Here is a 15,620-nt window from a genome sequence, read left to right on the forward strand (position 1 = left end):
TTATTTGGCTCAGCAGTTTGGGTAACTGTTAGCAACAGTTTTATGTAAGGGAGTGAGGGGGAAGCTGATCAGCCTGCAAGAGGCCATGGTAATCTCTAGCCTTTGTTTGTTCCGGTACTGGCTTCTGCCTCCCTGGCAGTCAAGGATGGGAATGACTCCCATGAATGCAAACAGACGCCGAGAGTGTATGAGAACAGGATTCTCAGGTGGTGCCTACTGGACTCAGCCCATTTACAGCTGGAGACAGGGGAACCTGGATTCTGACTGTGACTCAGCCAATGCCAGCTGTGTCACCATGGGGGGTTGAGTAACCTCTTTGAGTCTTGGTTTTCTCATCTGTAAAAGGAGGAACCTGCCTTTGATGTTCATTGCAGTCCTTCCTCCTGCCCTTAATTCCTGTGACATTTCCTGAGTACCTACTAGGTGCCTGGCACTGTCCTAAGTGCTGAAGGCACAGGGAAGGGTGCAGATGCAGTGAAGGACTGTTTCACAGCCTAGTGTGGGGATGTGGAATGAAAGCAGGCAGTGACAACGCAGTGTGGCCAATGTTGTGAAGGGGGAACCTGAGGAGGGGCACGGAGCCTGGCAGTGGAAGGGATATTGAGGAAGGGCTCCTGCAGGAAAGGGTGCCTGGGCTAAATTGCGAAGGAAGATGAGGTGTCAGACAGCTGAAAAAGGTACAAGGATAACTCTTTTTAAGGTAGAGAATGCAGAGGTGTGGGGGGAAAATCCATCTTATTGGCATGGGGGAAGGGTCTTAAATGTCACCCTAAGGAGTTGGGACTTTATCCTAAGGGACGGGGGCTCCTGGTTCAGAGAGATTGACATAATTGCTCAAATCTCTCTGGCTGAAATGTGAAGAATGTACCGGAAAGAGGCACAGGAATTAAAACAGGAAAATGATCACGAAGCTGCATGGTGGCTCATCAAAGAGTTGATGTTGGCCCGAGTGAGGGTAGTGGCACTGGGGACAAAATGCCACTTCAGGAGGTGCTGTTGTGGGAGAATGGGTATGACTCAGTAATTGCTTGGATATGGAGGGAGTGAGAGGGATTCAGAATGGTGATTTGGCAGTGCCTGGTATCTGGAGGCTAACAATAAAGACCAATAAAGACTGATTGAAGACGACGCCTGCACTGAAATCTATCCCCACCTGGCTGATGATCCTTGCACACCTGTGAAACACAGGACTTGGGTTATCAACTCTGCATGGTTGCTTTGATGGAGATGGAGCTCCTTGTGGACTTAAGGTTTTTTCAGCCTTTTTTTCCTTTTTCCTATTCTTGATTCCCGTACCATCCTTTTGGGCATGTGTAGGATTTGAAGAAAATTCCTTCAGCAGAGGCAGGCAGGAGTGTTGGACTTGTTCTCAGTTACATGTGGATTGAGATAAAATTCAAACCTTGCTCCTTCTGCTCTTCCTTTCTTCCATGGTGTTCTCAAAACTGTACTTCTCATCTAAATATGGTCCCCTTTTTCCTTATGCTTCAGGAGCCAATTGATGTCTAAATATAGTTGCAGTCTTGTGATTTTAAATACTTCAAGGACCAACATGGGTGGTAATGGAGGTAGCAAACTGGGAAAAGAGCCCTGGTCATTTCCTGTTTGAGGAACTTAACTTTTATCAACTTCATACATTGGGATTCCATGTATGATTTCCCTCATAAAAGTTCCAATGCTTAAAAAAAATTCAAAGCTAAGAATCTCTGAGCAAGTCAAAAACAGTATTGCAGGTAGGAAAATGAGGATCAGAGATTACAAAAGTGCAGAAAGTGGTTCCTGAAGTACAGGCTAGTTTTTGGTAAGCAGAAAGGAAAGGGACCATGGTATCAATCTCAAGTTCCAGGAGGCTTACCTGGGAGGCATCACTGTCTTCACACTTGATCCTACACTCACTGTTGAACTGGAAGCCATTAGTGCACTGGTAGAGCCCGTGGAATTTTGGTGGAGGTGGGTCACAGGTCACAGGAACACAAGCTCCCTCCTGCCAGCTGCCATCCTGGGTACACTGAGTCTTGAAGGCCCGTCTTCAAGGAAAGGATCAAACAGGAGACATCTCAAGGACCAAATGGCTAGATCCATGCCCTGCATGAACACCACCAGCTGGGCCCCCATTTCCTATTTCCTAGTTTTGATTCCCCACCTGACCTATTGGGTGGTGGTGGGACCCGTGTAGGAATTAAGGATAATTCATCCACAGAACTCTTTTAGCAAGAGCAGGCAGAAATGTCATGCTTCCAGCTACATGTAGATTGAGACAAAACTCATGCCCTTCAGCCCCAGGTTCTCTCCCCTTTTTTGCAGAGTGTTCTGATGTGTGTTGGAACCATGATGTTATGATTACCCACAATTTACTGAACAACTACTACGTGCAAAGCATTTTGTGAGCACTTTACATGCACATCTTCATTTGTTCTTCATAACAACCTTATGTGGTAACTGTTATTATCATACCCCTCTTATGGCTTAAAAAAAAAAAAGGAAGTGCAGAGAAGTAAAGTCATTTGTCTGAGATCACATTGCCATTAGGCAGCCAAGCTGAAACTTAAAGTTTGTTCTGTTTGACCCAAAGCTAATATTATTAACAAATCCTTCTAGCTTCTCACAGAACAGAATGGGATGAATGGCAGTCATTACCTCCAGTGAAGAAATGAGTGCTTCCGTCCAGTCAGGCATTTGAACCTAACTCTTGTCCTCCCAGAGACCATAAGTTTGCATTTCCAACCCCACTTACTTCTTTGACTTCCGAGAGGATCCAGGCACATGGTATCCAGGCTTGCATTTGTATTTGCAGAAGGAGCCCACCTTGTGCTTATTCTCTCGGCACCGGGCGGTCTGGAGGTCTGCATTGGGCACAGGGGGTGGAGCGAGGCACATGAGCTCACACAGGGCCTCTGGGAAGGACCACAGCCCATCCTCCATGCAGGTCAGGAGGCTGTTGTTGCCTGGAAGACATAGGCAAGCAGGGTTAGAGGAGGGAGGAGTCTCTGATAGCCAAGCTAATGTATAGCTACTTGGATTTTAGCTGACTTGAAGAACCAGGAGATCACTTATGTGGAATTCCAACCCCTTCTACTTCCAACTGAGGAGCCTAGGGAGATCAAGAGAGCTGCCACAAAGAAGAGGAGATCTAAATGGGGGGAGTGAATTACCCCCATGTCTACAGTGAATTAAAATCCAAGGCTTCTGACTTCTGATCCTGAGCCTCTTCTGCTGCATAGAAAAGACACATTCACAATCCTTGAATCCATTTTTCTTACTTTACAAATGGGCATCTGAGCACAGAGATGGAGGCACTTGCCTTCTAATACTTGGCAGCAAAAACTCCCACCAGAAACTACAGCAAACTCTGATATCAGTGAGTGTATGACCTCAAGCTGCCACTCTCCCCCTGGGCCCAGCACCCCTGTATCTGTCCTGCCTACCACCTCCCCCAGCTCCCACCACCAATGCCTGGAAGTGACAGCATTGTGTTAGGAGATTTGATTTTCTGTTCAGGTCCTGGTGCTCAGTGAAGCTTTGCCAAAGCAGCTGAAAGAGCAGCACTTCCCCCGTAGCCCATGCCAGCTCTGACAGAGTGCTGACTGCCATTGGGAAGCTGGTCTGATGGGGAACGTTGCAAATAAAAGTAAAACACGGGAGTTAGGCTTTTCACTGCCAGCTCATATATTATCGAGGCACAGCCCGCCTAAAACCTTCCCAAGACAACTAGAGGAGGACCTGAAACTTGTGTTTCTCCACCAAACTCTCCTTTTCCTGGTTATTACTGAATGGTGTTGACAACCAGGGCTGGAAACATGTTGGGGGCTCGGGGACTTGCAGGTTGGAGAGGTGGAGTGGTAGGGAGAAAACTGACATCTACTGGGCAGTTACTATGTACCGAGTGCTTCTGATATGCAATCTCATTTATTCTCACTATAAACAGTGCATTTAGTATGACAGTCTTTATTTGGAAATGAAGACTCAGAAAGAGGTGACTTGACCAAGTTATCATAGTTGGCAAAAGACAAAACTGAGGTTCAAAACAAATTCTGTCTAACTACAGAGATGGTCGTTTTTAATGGGAAGTTGGCTACTACGTATGATCAGCAGGGCCCTTATTATTCATTCTGGAGCCATCAAATCTCAATTTTTCTATCTGTGGAAAGCAAACAATTGCTTCTGCCTTTCAGGGTGCTGAGAAGATGAAATAAAAGAACATTTATGAAAAGTGCCTATAAAAGTGTTGTCAATGTCTTCGTTTGCTTCTTAACTTCTTTCCTTCTTCCCTCCTTTCCTTTCTTCACTTCCCTGCTTCCTCCCACTTTCCTTCTTCTTTTCATCTTCATTAGTAGCTCTGAAAGAATCTTCACAGAAGTCTTCATTCATTCAACAAATATCTATTTAGTGCTTATTCTGCACCAGATACTTTTATATGTTGAAGGCAAAGCAGTGAACAAAATAAAACAAAACAAGATAGAAATAGCTCTGCTCTCTTGATGCTTATAATCTAGTGGGACAGGGAGGAGTACAATAAGTTATCCTAAAAAGTATATTATTTAGTGTGCCAGAAGGTGCCAAGTACTATAAGAAAACGCAGGAAAAGGAAGACAGGGGAGAAAGTACTTTGCAATTTTATGTACGCTCCTCCACTTATCTTATTCCTTCTCATTTTTTTCATTTTTCTTCTTTGTCAGTATGATTCATCTGGTTAGCACAAGGCAGATTGGTGTCTGTAAACCCCATAGGGGATTCCACATTAATGAACTGTGAGACTGACAACTATACATATTTTAACATCAAGTAAAAAGAGTAAAGTGTGCGGAAAGGTGATTCATATGGTTTCCATAGAAGCATAGAAGTGTCCAGAATACCAGTCAGTGTCTACAAACTTCTTTTTGCATTGCCCTTGTAATCGGGGCAGTCATTGCTTTGGGGTGCCCAGCTAACGCACAAGGTTAGTGGGAAGGGGAGCTGTATAAAAAGTACAGGAAGCACACCCTCTCCAAATTGCCTAAGAGAGATAACATATCTGTGGAAAAGGTGTTGGGACTCTTAAAAAGTACATTGTATTAGCTATGTATATTGTAAATTATGAAGTGAAAGTCGTGGTTTTCTGTGACAAGAGAACATAAAGTTTCCAAAATGTTAATCAAGAGAGAAAATGCAAACCAGAAATGTGCTTTCTGGAAGAGGGTGAATAGAAGTTAGCAGTGCACCACAGCTAAAGCAGGCACTGGTAATTCAGGACCGTGGATATGTCCCCCCACCCCTGCAACAAACTCCAAGAGAGTTTTCAACTGGGCAGTATTTCTGTGCACCAGCTGTAGCCACTACCCTGCATCTACAATGTGGCTTTGAAGAAAGTAGGGTATGATACATGATGTGCCCTTCCTTTGTCTTCTTGGCACTGGCCTGTATACTGTGAAAGATGCTTACTGCACTGCCAACTCTCTGCCTGAGGGCTATTATACTGCTCATGGATGCTTATTATACTGGTCATTGATGCTTACTCTGTCCATATGCAGGGCGAGTTTAAAGTACCAAGGAGTTAATGCCCCTGGAAGCACCACTAAACTAATGGTGGAGTTGTTGGATTCATGTGCCAGTTTCCAGAGTTGCAATAACTCGGAGGCATGTTCTCCACCGTCTCCCAGAGTTTCCCAGAGGGACTGAGCTCTAGTTGCCCACAGTGGCAACTGGCTTTAGAAGAGAGCCTGTTGACTTTCGTCGGTTCCATGTCTCCTGTCCTCACTCCCCCACCATATTTCCTGGGGGAACATGACTCAAAACACAAAGTGAAGGCATGTCTGAGCCTGAAGTTCCTGGTAGAGGGTAACATCTCTTCATAGAGGTGTTGATATTAGAGATTAGGTTCCATCAAGTTTTGGGTCCATCAAGTTTTGGGACCCTGTAAGTTCACTTGTTCATCTTTTAATGCAGAAAAATACATCCTGCCCAGCCTGTCTACAAATGTGGCTAAGGAAATTCCAATCTCTAATGAGCATTAAAATAATTGTCAACTTGTAGCAGTGTCAAAGGAGAGGTACTTATTTTTATTACTTCATTTAAAAGATTACCCAGGAGATCAAGTCTCTTTGGCAGTGCTGTAAAGATTAAAATTAACATAGAACAGAACTCAAGGAGAGAAATACTAGACTTTCAATCTGGTATTCTAAGCACTTGCCTCATGGTGTTGGCGCTTTCTAGATCCTAAGGCAAGCGCTGTATCTTGTATATTCTTTACTCCCAGAGCCTAGCCTACTGCTGAGCACATAGTAGGTCCTCGGTATCCATTTGTTGAATGCATAAAGTATGAATTTATCTGTGACCTTGAACAAATCACCTAACTTGTTTGTCCCTAAACCAAAGCTGTCTCTGAGTTCTTGTCCATCTCTAGCATGTTAGAATGTGAAAGAATATTGGCCACTATATTGTTTGGAGGAAACAAAAATGCACTACTAGCTGGACTGGAATAAGGACAATCACTCAATCAACTGGCTGCATTAGCCAAGGGCTGGTACGGGGGGATTGCAAGGAGCAGGGGGGTAGACTTGGTAAGGGGTAGACTTTAACGGAAGTACAGAGGAATAAGACAGATTAAGAAGGACAAGAGGTACAAATAGAGGAGAGGGCCAGGTGGGGCAAAAACTGAGGGCAGAAAGGATTTCAAGCTGGTCATTATTATCATTATTATTTATTGACTGTTTAAAATTAGTGCTTTTACTATTTCCAATAGCAAAGACATGGAATCAACCTAAATGCCTATCAATGATAGACTGAATAAAGAAAATATGGTACATATACACCATGAAATACTATGTGGCCATAAAAAAGAATGAGATCATATCCTTTGCAGGAACATGGTTGGAATTGGAGGCCATCAACCTTAGCAAACTAATGCAGGAACAATAAAACAAATACTGCGTCTTCTCGAGAGCTAAATAATGAGAACACATGGACACATAGAGGAGAACAACTAACACTGGGGCCTATCACAGGGAAGAGGATGGGAGGAGGTAGGAGATCAGGAAAAATGGCTAAAGGGTATTAAGGCAGGCTTCATACCTGGGTGATAAAATAATCTGTACAATAAACCTCCATGACACAAATTTACCTATATAACAAACCTGCACATGTACTCCTGAACTTAAAATAAAAGTTTTGTTTTTTTTTTAAACTATTGTTCTTTTTGCTTAAACTATGTTATGATCAAAGGAAAAACAAAAGGTAGAAAGGAGAAAAGGGAAGCAAGTAAAAGAAGGAAAGTTGAAATTGATCACCTCTTTACCCCCTGGCTTGAGATGAGGGTGGGAGGGCAAATTAGGTGGCAATATCAAGCTCAAGAGAAAGGCAGCAGGACCTTTGCCCAGTCCTTGCTGCCAGTAGATCCAAGCAGAAGCCTCAGCACAGGACTCTGAACACTAGATGATGCTGACAACCAAGTTGCATGAAGTGTCAGTTGGTCCTAGTTGATCAATATGGAAATAGAGGGATATTTCCCTGTATGGTCAAAGGAAAAGCAAAGTTGGGATCACCAACTGTCAAAATGATGGTCCTCCTAAGGCCTTGTCTCCCCAGCCAGGTCACACTTCCCCAACAACAGTTGGCAGTGGAAGGATCTGCATCATTTTGATTAAGTATTATTATTAGCCACAATGAGGGCTGTAATAATCAATGTTAATTTATACACCTCCCTTTCCCAAAAGCCTCTGATTGATTGAGAGAAGTATGATTTCCTAGTCTGGAGTTATTAACACATTCCATATCTAGTCCCAGCATTCTAGGACACCCAGGCCAGCTACTCACTTTTTTCTAAAATGTGACCTTTTCTCTGGTATGCCAGTGTGTTATTCCCCTCAATAGCCCTGGTGCCTAGCTCAGGAAGATGCCAGATGCTTCCTGTCCATATCTGCTCTTCTCTGCCCAGCTGGCCCCTCTTAATGAGTGGCAGCCAGCATTGGAGAACGACAGACCTGGGTTTCAATATGGTCCCCACCACTGATGGTGCAGCCTTAGGCAAGTTCTTTAAACCCTCTGAGGCTTGGTTTCCTCATCTGTGAAATGGGAATAATAGTAACGCTTACCTCATAAGGCTTACTGGCCCTAATCATACAGAGTGAATTAGTTTCATCAGTCCCAAATGTAACTCTTTTTTCTTTTTCTCTCTTCCTTCTTCCCTCCCTTCTTCACTTTTATCCTCTCTTTCTTTTCTTTTTTTGCAAGATTTCCAAGGTCTTGGAAAGGGCTTCACTGTCATAATTATCCATACACTCTTTTTTCTTTCTTATCTGCACAGCAGGGCAGTTTACATAAATACAATTAGTAGGAAGAAGTCAGGAGCATAGATGAAACCCATCCCACCCTTGGTGTTTGAGAGCCAGAAAGAGGGCCTGGACGCAGCTTCTAGGTTTCCCATAGACAAAGGAAGGCTGAGCTGGGGAAGGCGTTCTTGATACCTTTCAATTGTGCAGGGTGACGGCACTGGAAGGAACATTGACTGCCAAAGGTGGTGCCTTCAGGGCAGGAGAAGGAGGCAGCATAGACTTGATGGTGGTCTGGGATGCTGCAGTCGACTGGCTCACAGGCCACCTGCTTATTCCACTTGCCCTCTGTACAGGTCACTGTGACGCTGGGTCCCGTCTGAAAGGCAGAGGCGTGCATAGTGAGGAGTGGCAGACTGAGCTCTAGATGTGGAGAAATACCCTTCTTCCCAAGGTGACGGCTCAGAGTCTCGCCCAGGCACTAGGAGACCAATGCTTAGTGTTTAACGTTAGCTCACTTTTAATGATCCCAATAACTGCATGAATTAGATATTTCAGATCTCAATTAAAGACACAGAGACTGAGACTCAGAGACATTACATGATCAGCCTTAAGTTAACCAGCTGGAAAAAGGATAAGTTGGACTTGAGTCCAAAGGCTATGCTCTTAACTGCTGTCTATAGTGCCTCCCAGATCATGATTTCCATTTTATTGATGAGAATCTTGAGGTTTTGAGACCTCACAGGGCATGATGACTTCTTTCACAAAACAGACTGTGAAATACAGTTCAATGGTAGGACATCAAGTGTTGATTTGTATGTCTTTTATTAGCTCTAGAGGAGTTACTAGGAACCTGTTGTAGTGTTTGGCACACAGTAGGCACTCTCCATGGCTATAGGAGACCTCCATGTTTTTCCTCCATGTTATGAGACCACAGGCAAGTCCCTTTCCTTACTTGAGTTCTCCCTTTGGCAAAATGGATGGATTGAACTCATGAACTGCTCAAAGATCCACTCCCTACTCTGAGATTTGGCGGCTCAATAGTCAAGAGAGAAAGGTACAAAGACAAAGCCTAGGAAAAATGAAAGAGTAAATGGAGATTTGAACCAAACTACAAGATGGTGGAGCTGGGTGGAGGGCAAGACCATGCTATGGAGTCAAGGGATGGACAATCATTGCAGCCTGGAGGCTTTCATTCAAGGAGGAAGCCGCTAAATCCTAGGGACTGGAGATGCCAAACGTTGATCTGGGATTTTAAAAGCAAAGGACATTTTCCCTCTTAAGCACACATCAAAGGGATGTGTGCTTGAGTGAGGTCCCTCACTGCCAAAACAGTCTAATTGTTTCTACAGGAGTTCAGGCTTGCCAAGTCTGACACACGGAAGTAGGTGTCTGAGAAGAGTAAGTCCAGAAATTCTGTACAAATAGGCATTCCCAGCAATAAGGAATGTGCCCTGTGTGCTTGCAGTTTGAAGGCAAAGTCCACTGGCCAGCCCTGGAAAATGCTACATTTAGTGACAGAAATCCTCAAATCCCAGGACAACCTGTCCCACTCCCCAAGGCCCCACCTGGGACATTACAGCACCGTCTTGCTGAAGCAACATTCAGTCACATCACTCCAAATCATTCACTACCACTAATCTCACACAGGACACGTCCCATCTTCCATGACTCCTTTGATGACTGTCTGAGGGAGGGGGTCTCCCTGCTACCAGTCTTACTGCTAGACTCCAAGCTACACCCACATGGAGTATCTAGAAGAGACTTTGTCAACCAGGATCTGACCATGTCATTTCCTGCAACAGCTCCCTGTTGTCCTGAAGATCAACCCCACACTTCCTGACTAAATCGACAGGCCCTGCACCAGTGGATTCAGCTGGCCCTTCCAGCCTCATTGCTTGGGTGAGTATAGAAAAAGAAAACAAACAAACAAAAAAATCTGCGGCATGTTTTTTTTTTCTCATCAATGTGCTTCCCACATACTATCCATGCCTATGCCTACTGCATATATTTCTTCCTTCTCCCCAACACACACCCCTTTGCTGATCTGTCTAGTTAGCTGTTTCCATGTCACTTTTCCAAGGCACCTCCCTTGAATCTCCCTGTGCCTCCACAACACCCTACACTTCCCTTGACAGCATTTATCACACAGTGGGGTCATCATTAATGAGTTGTCTGACTCTTCCTCCACCACTAGGCACTAAGCTCCTTCAGAGGAAGGACTCGATTTGTCTTAAAGGCTTCTTTTTCTTTAGTACTTACTATAGCATCCAATTTCCAGTGAACAGATGCTTTGCAATGAATTAGTGAATGAATGAGCACCTCACTGACAGAGGGTTCACCTCGTCCTAAAGCAGCCCATTCAATTATGTTCTCACTGTAAGATATTCATTCCAAAATACTCAGCCCCATGGTCTTGGAGATTTGCAACCTACACAAAAACATTGGTAAGTATTGTGTGGAACACTACTCTGCACAGGAACCCTTTTTCTTAGAGATTCCAGACTGCTTGCTTGGTTAATTGATTCATTTATGCATTCATTTAATCAATAAATATTTATTGAGCACCTACTATGTGGCAGCACTATTTTAAGTGCTGCTGGGTATTTAGCAGAGAACATGGTTAACACCCAGTAAGCCTTCCCTGGGCTGCAGAGAGGCTCTGAGCTCAGCATCTGCACATACCTGGCTCTTGATCAGCTCATCATCCCGCCGTATCTGGAGCACGTAGCCTGTCCGGCAGCTCACAGTACACTGGGCACCGTGGTAGCGGTCGCTGCTGGAGCAATTGAGAGACGCATTCTCCACAGCCAGCTCTGGACAGTCAGTTTTCTCACATGCGAAGTGCACGCAGCTGGGGAGGAAAGAAACAAGAGGGGAAGAAGGAGTCTCCTCACAGGACAGCTACGCTCAGTTGGAAGATAAAGGCTAAGAGCCTCTTTCTCCAAGATTTCAGGGGGATTGAGACTGAGGACAGAAAGGGGTGCTGGCTAGGGTGAAGATGACTCTAGAGGCAGCGATTAAAGTTTCTCATTAAGAGCACAAGTTATGGCAACAGACAAACCAGAGTTCAAATCTTGCCACTTGAAAGCTTTGTATGTTATCAAGACTTAAACCTTGAATAGCCTCAGTTTTTCCATTTGTGAGAAGGGGATCATCATGATTACAGTGAATATTTATTGCATTTTTCTACCAGGCACCAGGTTGAGCAAAAGCCTTTTTGTATTTTATGAGTACCCACTTACAAGGTTCATTTTGAGAATTAAATCAGTTTAGAAAAAAACGCATAGCAGAACTCCTGGCATATACTAAGCACTCAGTAAATGGTAGCTGGGCTGGGCGCGGTGGCTCATGCCTGTAATCCCAGCACTTTCGGAGGCTGAGATGGGCAGATCACGAGGTCAGGAGTTTGAGACCAGGCTGACCAACATGGTAAAACCCCACCTCTGCTAAAAAAAGAAAATACAAAAAATTAGCTGGGCGTGGTGGCAGGCGCCTGTAATCCCAGCTACTCAGGAGGTTGAGGCAGGAGAATAGCTTGAACCTGGGAGGTGGAGGTTGCAGTGAGCTGAGATTGCGCCATTGCACTCCAGCCTGGGCAACAAGAGTGAAACTCCGTCTCTAAATAAATAAATAAATAAATAAATAAAAATAAGTGGTAGCTGATGTTGTAAATACACCTATGCTCTATTACCTAGTTGGCAAAGTACATCACATCTCTGAGCTTCGGTATACTCTTAAATTTGGCCAACCTCATATAGCCACGAGACTCAACTGAGGTGATGGAGGTAGAAGTCTTTTATAAACTGTAAGATAACTTACACATCATTAGTGAAGTTGTACAGAGACTATGCCTTGCATCTTGCTGCAACTCTGAATTCTACCTTTCTGCCAGTCTGAATTCCACCCATTCTTTAGGTCTAAGCATCATGCAAATTTCCATAGGAAGCTTTCTCTTGTGTCCCTCGGCAAGCACCCTCATGGGTATTCTACCCTTCTTTCTCTAATGCTGTTGCCTCATGTTTGATGTATTAAAAACTCAGTTCCTCAGTGCCAGTGGAACATAACAGATTGCAGGCTAATCTTTAAGGATGCAAACAGAAACAGCATGAAATTCTCATTCTTGGATGATCATTCCCCTTGTATTATAGTTAGGCAAGCACTCAATAACATTAGTTACTATTTGCTGATTGCTTATATACATGAGCTCACTCCATCCTTACAACAACCCTATGAGCTAAGCGTTACTCATTTTACAGTTGGGTAAATTGGGGACTGGCAAGATTAGGTTACTTGTTTAAGTGCCCATCCAGAGGGGTGACTCCAAAGGCCTTGTTGTTAACCTCGTCCCATGTTTCTGGACTAGAACGTCCTTGAGGGCAGAGAAAATGCCTATTTCATCTTGGTGTACTTTGCAGTGCCAATAAAAATTCCTTGCAGATGTTTCCTAAATGGCAGGAAACCAATGGTGATGGTGCCTTGCAATAGCTCTTAAACACTTTAAAGAGGTTGATTCTGCCTAACAGTAAAAGCTTCTAGGGGGCAGTTTTCTCTGACTTTTGCCTCTCTGACTGTGTCTACCCCCAACACCTGGCCTATCGTATGCACCGATGCTTTACATCTAGAACCTCAAGGCTTTATGTTCCTATTTTTATCTAGGAGACAGGGAGACATTTTGGCCAAACCAGTGTCAGAAAAGTTTTGCACATTTTTTTTGTCGTTGTTTTTGTTTTTTGTTTTTTGTTTTCTCTCAGTTTCACGATACCCAACTGAGGGTTTTACTGGGATCTATTCCTATTCTCTACTCTCTGCTCAAAAGTATAGTGAGAAATAAAGTCTGGAGGCGGGGGGAGCTAAAAGCTTCCAAAGCATATCACAAACCAATTTACTTTTTTAAAGACCCAGAAAGGACAAGCATTTAATTTAGGTCTCAGACCCTCACTGATGGGAGCTTTGCAGTTCTCCAATACTCTCCTTCTGAAATGCAGGGCAACTGGCATTAAGGAACACTTGTTGAGACAACTCCAATTCTCTGCCCTTTTTCTTACTCCTGACAGCCTCAGCATTGTACCATGTGGAGACCTCAAAGAGACTGTAACTGTGGAGTCAACACAAGGGCTTTGACACTAAACAATGCATCTGTTCACACTGTGTAAGCACCAGGGGAAGGAACCACATGGTTCCAATTTAAATATATTTACTCTGTAAGCTACTAGCTCCCAAGCTGTTCTGACCTGTGCCTAACAGTTTGGGCATTCTTACTCTGCACACTCAGAAGGTACCTGGGCTCTTATGAAGACCCAGAGGGAAAGATGACTTTCTTCTTTAAGTTGCAGAGCCATTAAAGTATAAATAGTGCCCTCCCCAATTATTTTGTGCACATTAAGTTCTTCTTCACAGGAAAATGAAGATCTGAAATGCTTCGTTTTCTGGGGTAGAAGGAGCACAAGGTTTACCAATCAGGGAAATCTGGGCTCCAGCCCCTGCTCTGCCATTTATCAGTTGTCTGACTTCGGAAACTTATATAACATCCTGAGGTTCAGTTTCTTTATCTGTAAAGTGGAAGTAATAAAATAATTTGTTTCTTAGGATTGTCAACAGGGTGAGACATCATCCACTGATTTGTCTATTCAACAGACCTTCACTGGGGGCTTTACTGAGCACCAGACATTGTTCTATACATTGGGAATATAGTGGACGGAGGGGATAAACAAGATGCCTGTTATCCTGTGTATTTCAGGAGGGAGGGTGTGTGCCAAAGAAAAGTAATACATGAGATCATTTCAGATAATGATGCATGCAGTTAGGCCATTAAACCAAGGTGAAATTATAGAGAGTGACAGTTGGTGGAAAGGGGCAAGGCACTTTGTATAGAAGGATCCATGAGGAAGGGACATCTAAACTACTACCTGGGTAAAATGAAGGGATAAGCCATACACAGGTTTGGGGCAGAGGTATAATCAGGCAGAGGGAAGAGCAGGTATAAAATTCCAGCACAGGATGGAGCTTGGCGTGTTTGTAGACTAGTAAGGCCAATATATGAGAAATGCTTTGAGGTCGGGTGTGGTGGCTCACACCTGTAATCTCAGCACTTTGGGAGCTGAGGCAGATAGATCACTTGAGGTCAGGAGTTCAAGACCAGCCTGGCCACCATGGTGCATCCCTGTCTCTAGTAAAAATAAAAAAATTAGCTGGGAGCGGTGGTGCACACCTATAATCCCAGCTACTTGGGAGGCTGAGGCACAAGAATCACTTGAATCTGGAGGGCAGAGGTTGCAGTGAGACAAGATTACACCACTGTACTCCAGCCTGGGAAACAGAGTGAGACTGTGTATCAAAATAAATAAATAAATAAATAAAACAAAAAAATAAAAATAAAAAAAGAGAGGGCAAGAGAGAGAGAAAGAGCGAGAGAAATGCTTTTGGAACTATGAAGCTCCTTGAGAAGATGAGTCTCTCTACTCTGTCTCTTTTTGCTATAAAAGAAAAAATGGTCCTTGGTCCCATGAATCACCTGACCAAAAGATTTCGTGGTCAGATCAGTAGGGGTAGCATTGAGTTAATGAAACCAGTTAGTTTTCTTAGTTGCAGGACTTCTCAATAATTTGGATAACCAATTGAAAATTTCCAGAAGGGGCTAAGGTACACATTGTTTTTTAAACTCTGATAACATTTTTTTTTTCATGGGACATTTCTTAGGACTACTGCCTTCCAGAATACACTTCAGGGATTGAGGCATCTTGCTTTTTCAGCACATCTGTCTGCACCTGGCCTGCAGGCTTGAAAACAGGAAGAAAAGGGATAAGGGAGGTAATATGTGTCAGGCATTGGCCACTCTGTTTCACCTACATCACCTTATTTGCATTCCACACAGCAACTCCTTGAGGTAGTGATATTAGTCCCATTTTCAAGAACAGGAAACTAGGACTAAGAGTTTTAAATTGCTTGCCCAAGGGCACTCAGCTTGGAAAGAATTCTAATAGAGATCTTCCAGTCTGTCCCCTAAGTCCCTGCTCTTTTTTCTTTGCTATCCTGTTAGTTGGACAAGGTTGTGTGAACACACTGTCCAAAAATGATAAACATTACCCTAACTGACCATCTCAAATAACTCCGTGATACAGCCCTGTCATTTCTGAAAGACAAAAACAAAAAACAAAACAAGGAAAACAAAATAAAAGGCTCTGCTGCTTCATTCAAAAAAAGAGGGAAGGATTTAATAACAGTGATGGGCAGTCAATAAAAATAACAAAAGAAGGAAAAAAATGAAGACACTTCTTTGAAGGGAGAAAGGTGGCTGATTGGATGGATGAGCGGGAAGGGATGCAGGTAATTCTATAGATCAAATTCTCAAACCTGGGCAAAAGTGGAGGTCCCTGG

General features: G+C 43.7%; 1 protein-coding gene across 1 annotated transcript in view; it reads right to left on the reverse strand.

Moving 5' to 3' along the window:
• Positions 1-15,620, reverse strand: part of PAPPA (pappalysin 1) — a 250,226-nt gene that overhangs the window by 46,725 nt on the left and 187,881 nt on the right. The window contains exons 14-17 of the mRNA XM_034928930.4: positions 10,929-11,097; positions 8,439-8,622; positions 2,735-2,945; positions 1,856-2,027 (exon numbers count right to left, since the gene is read on the reverse strand). Coding sequence (XP_034784821.1) covers positions 1,856-2,027; positions 2,735-2,945; positions 8,439-8,622; positions 10,929-11,097 — 736 coding nt within the window. The remainder of the gene's footprint in view (positions 1-1,855; positions 2,028-2,734; positions 2,946-8,438; positions 8,623-10,928; positions 11,098-15,620) is intronic.

This window comes from Pan paniscus, chromosome 11 (genome assembly GCF_029289425.2).
Source record: "Pan paniscus chromosome 11, NHGRI_mPanPan1-v2.0_pri, whole genome shotgun sequence".
NCBI classification, from domain to species: Eukaryota; Metazoa; Chordata; class Mammalia; order Primates; family Hominidae; genus Pan; species Pan paniscus.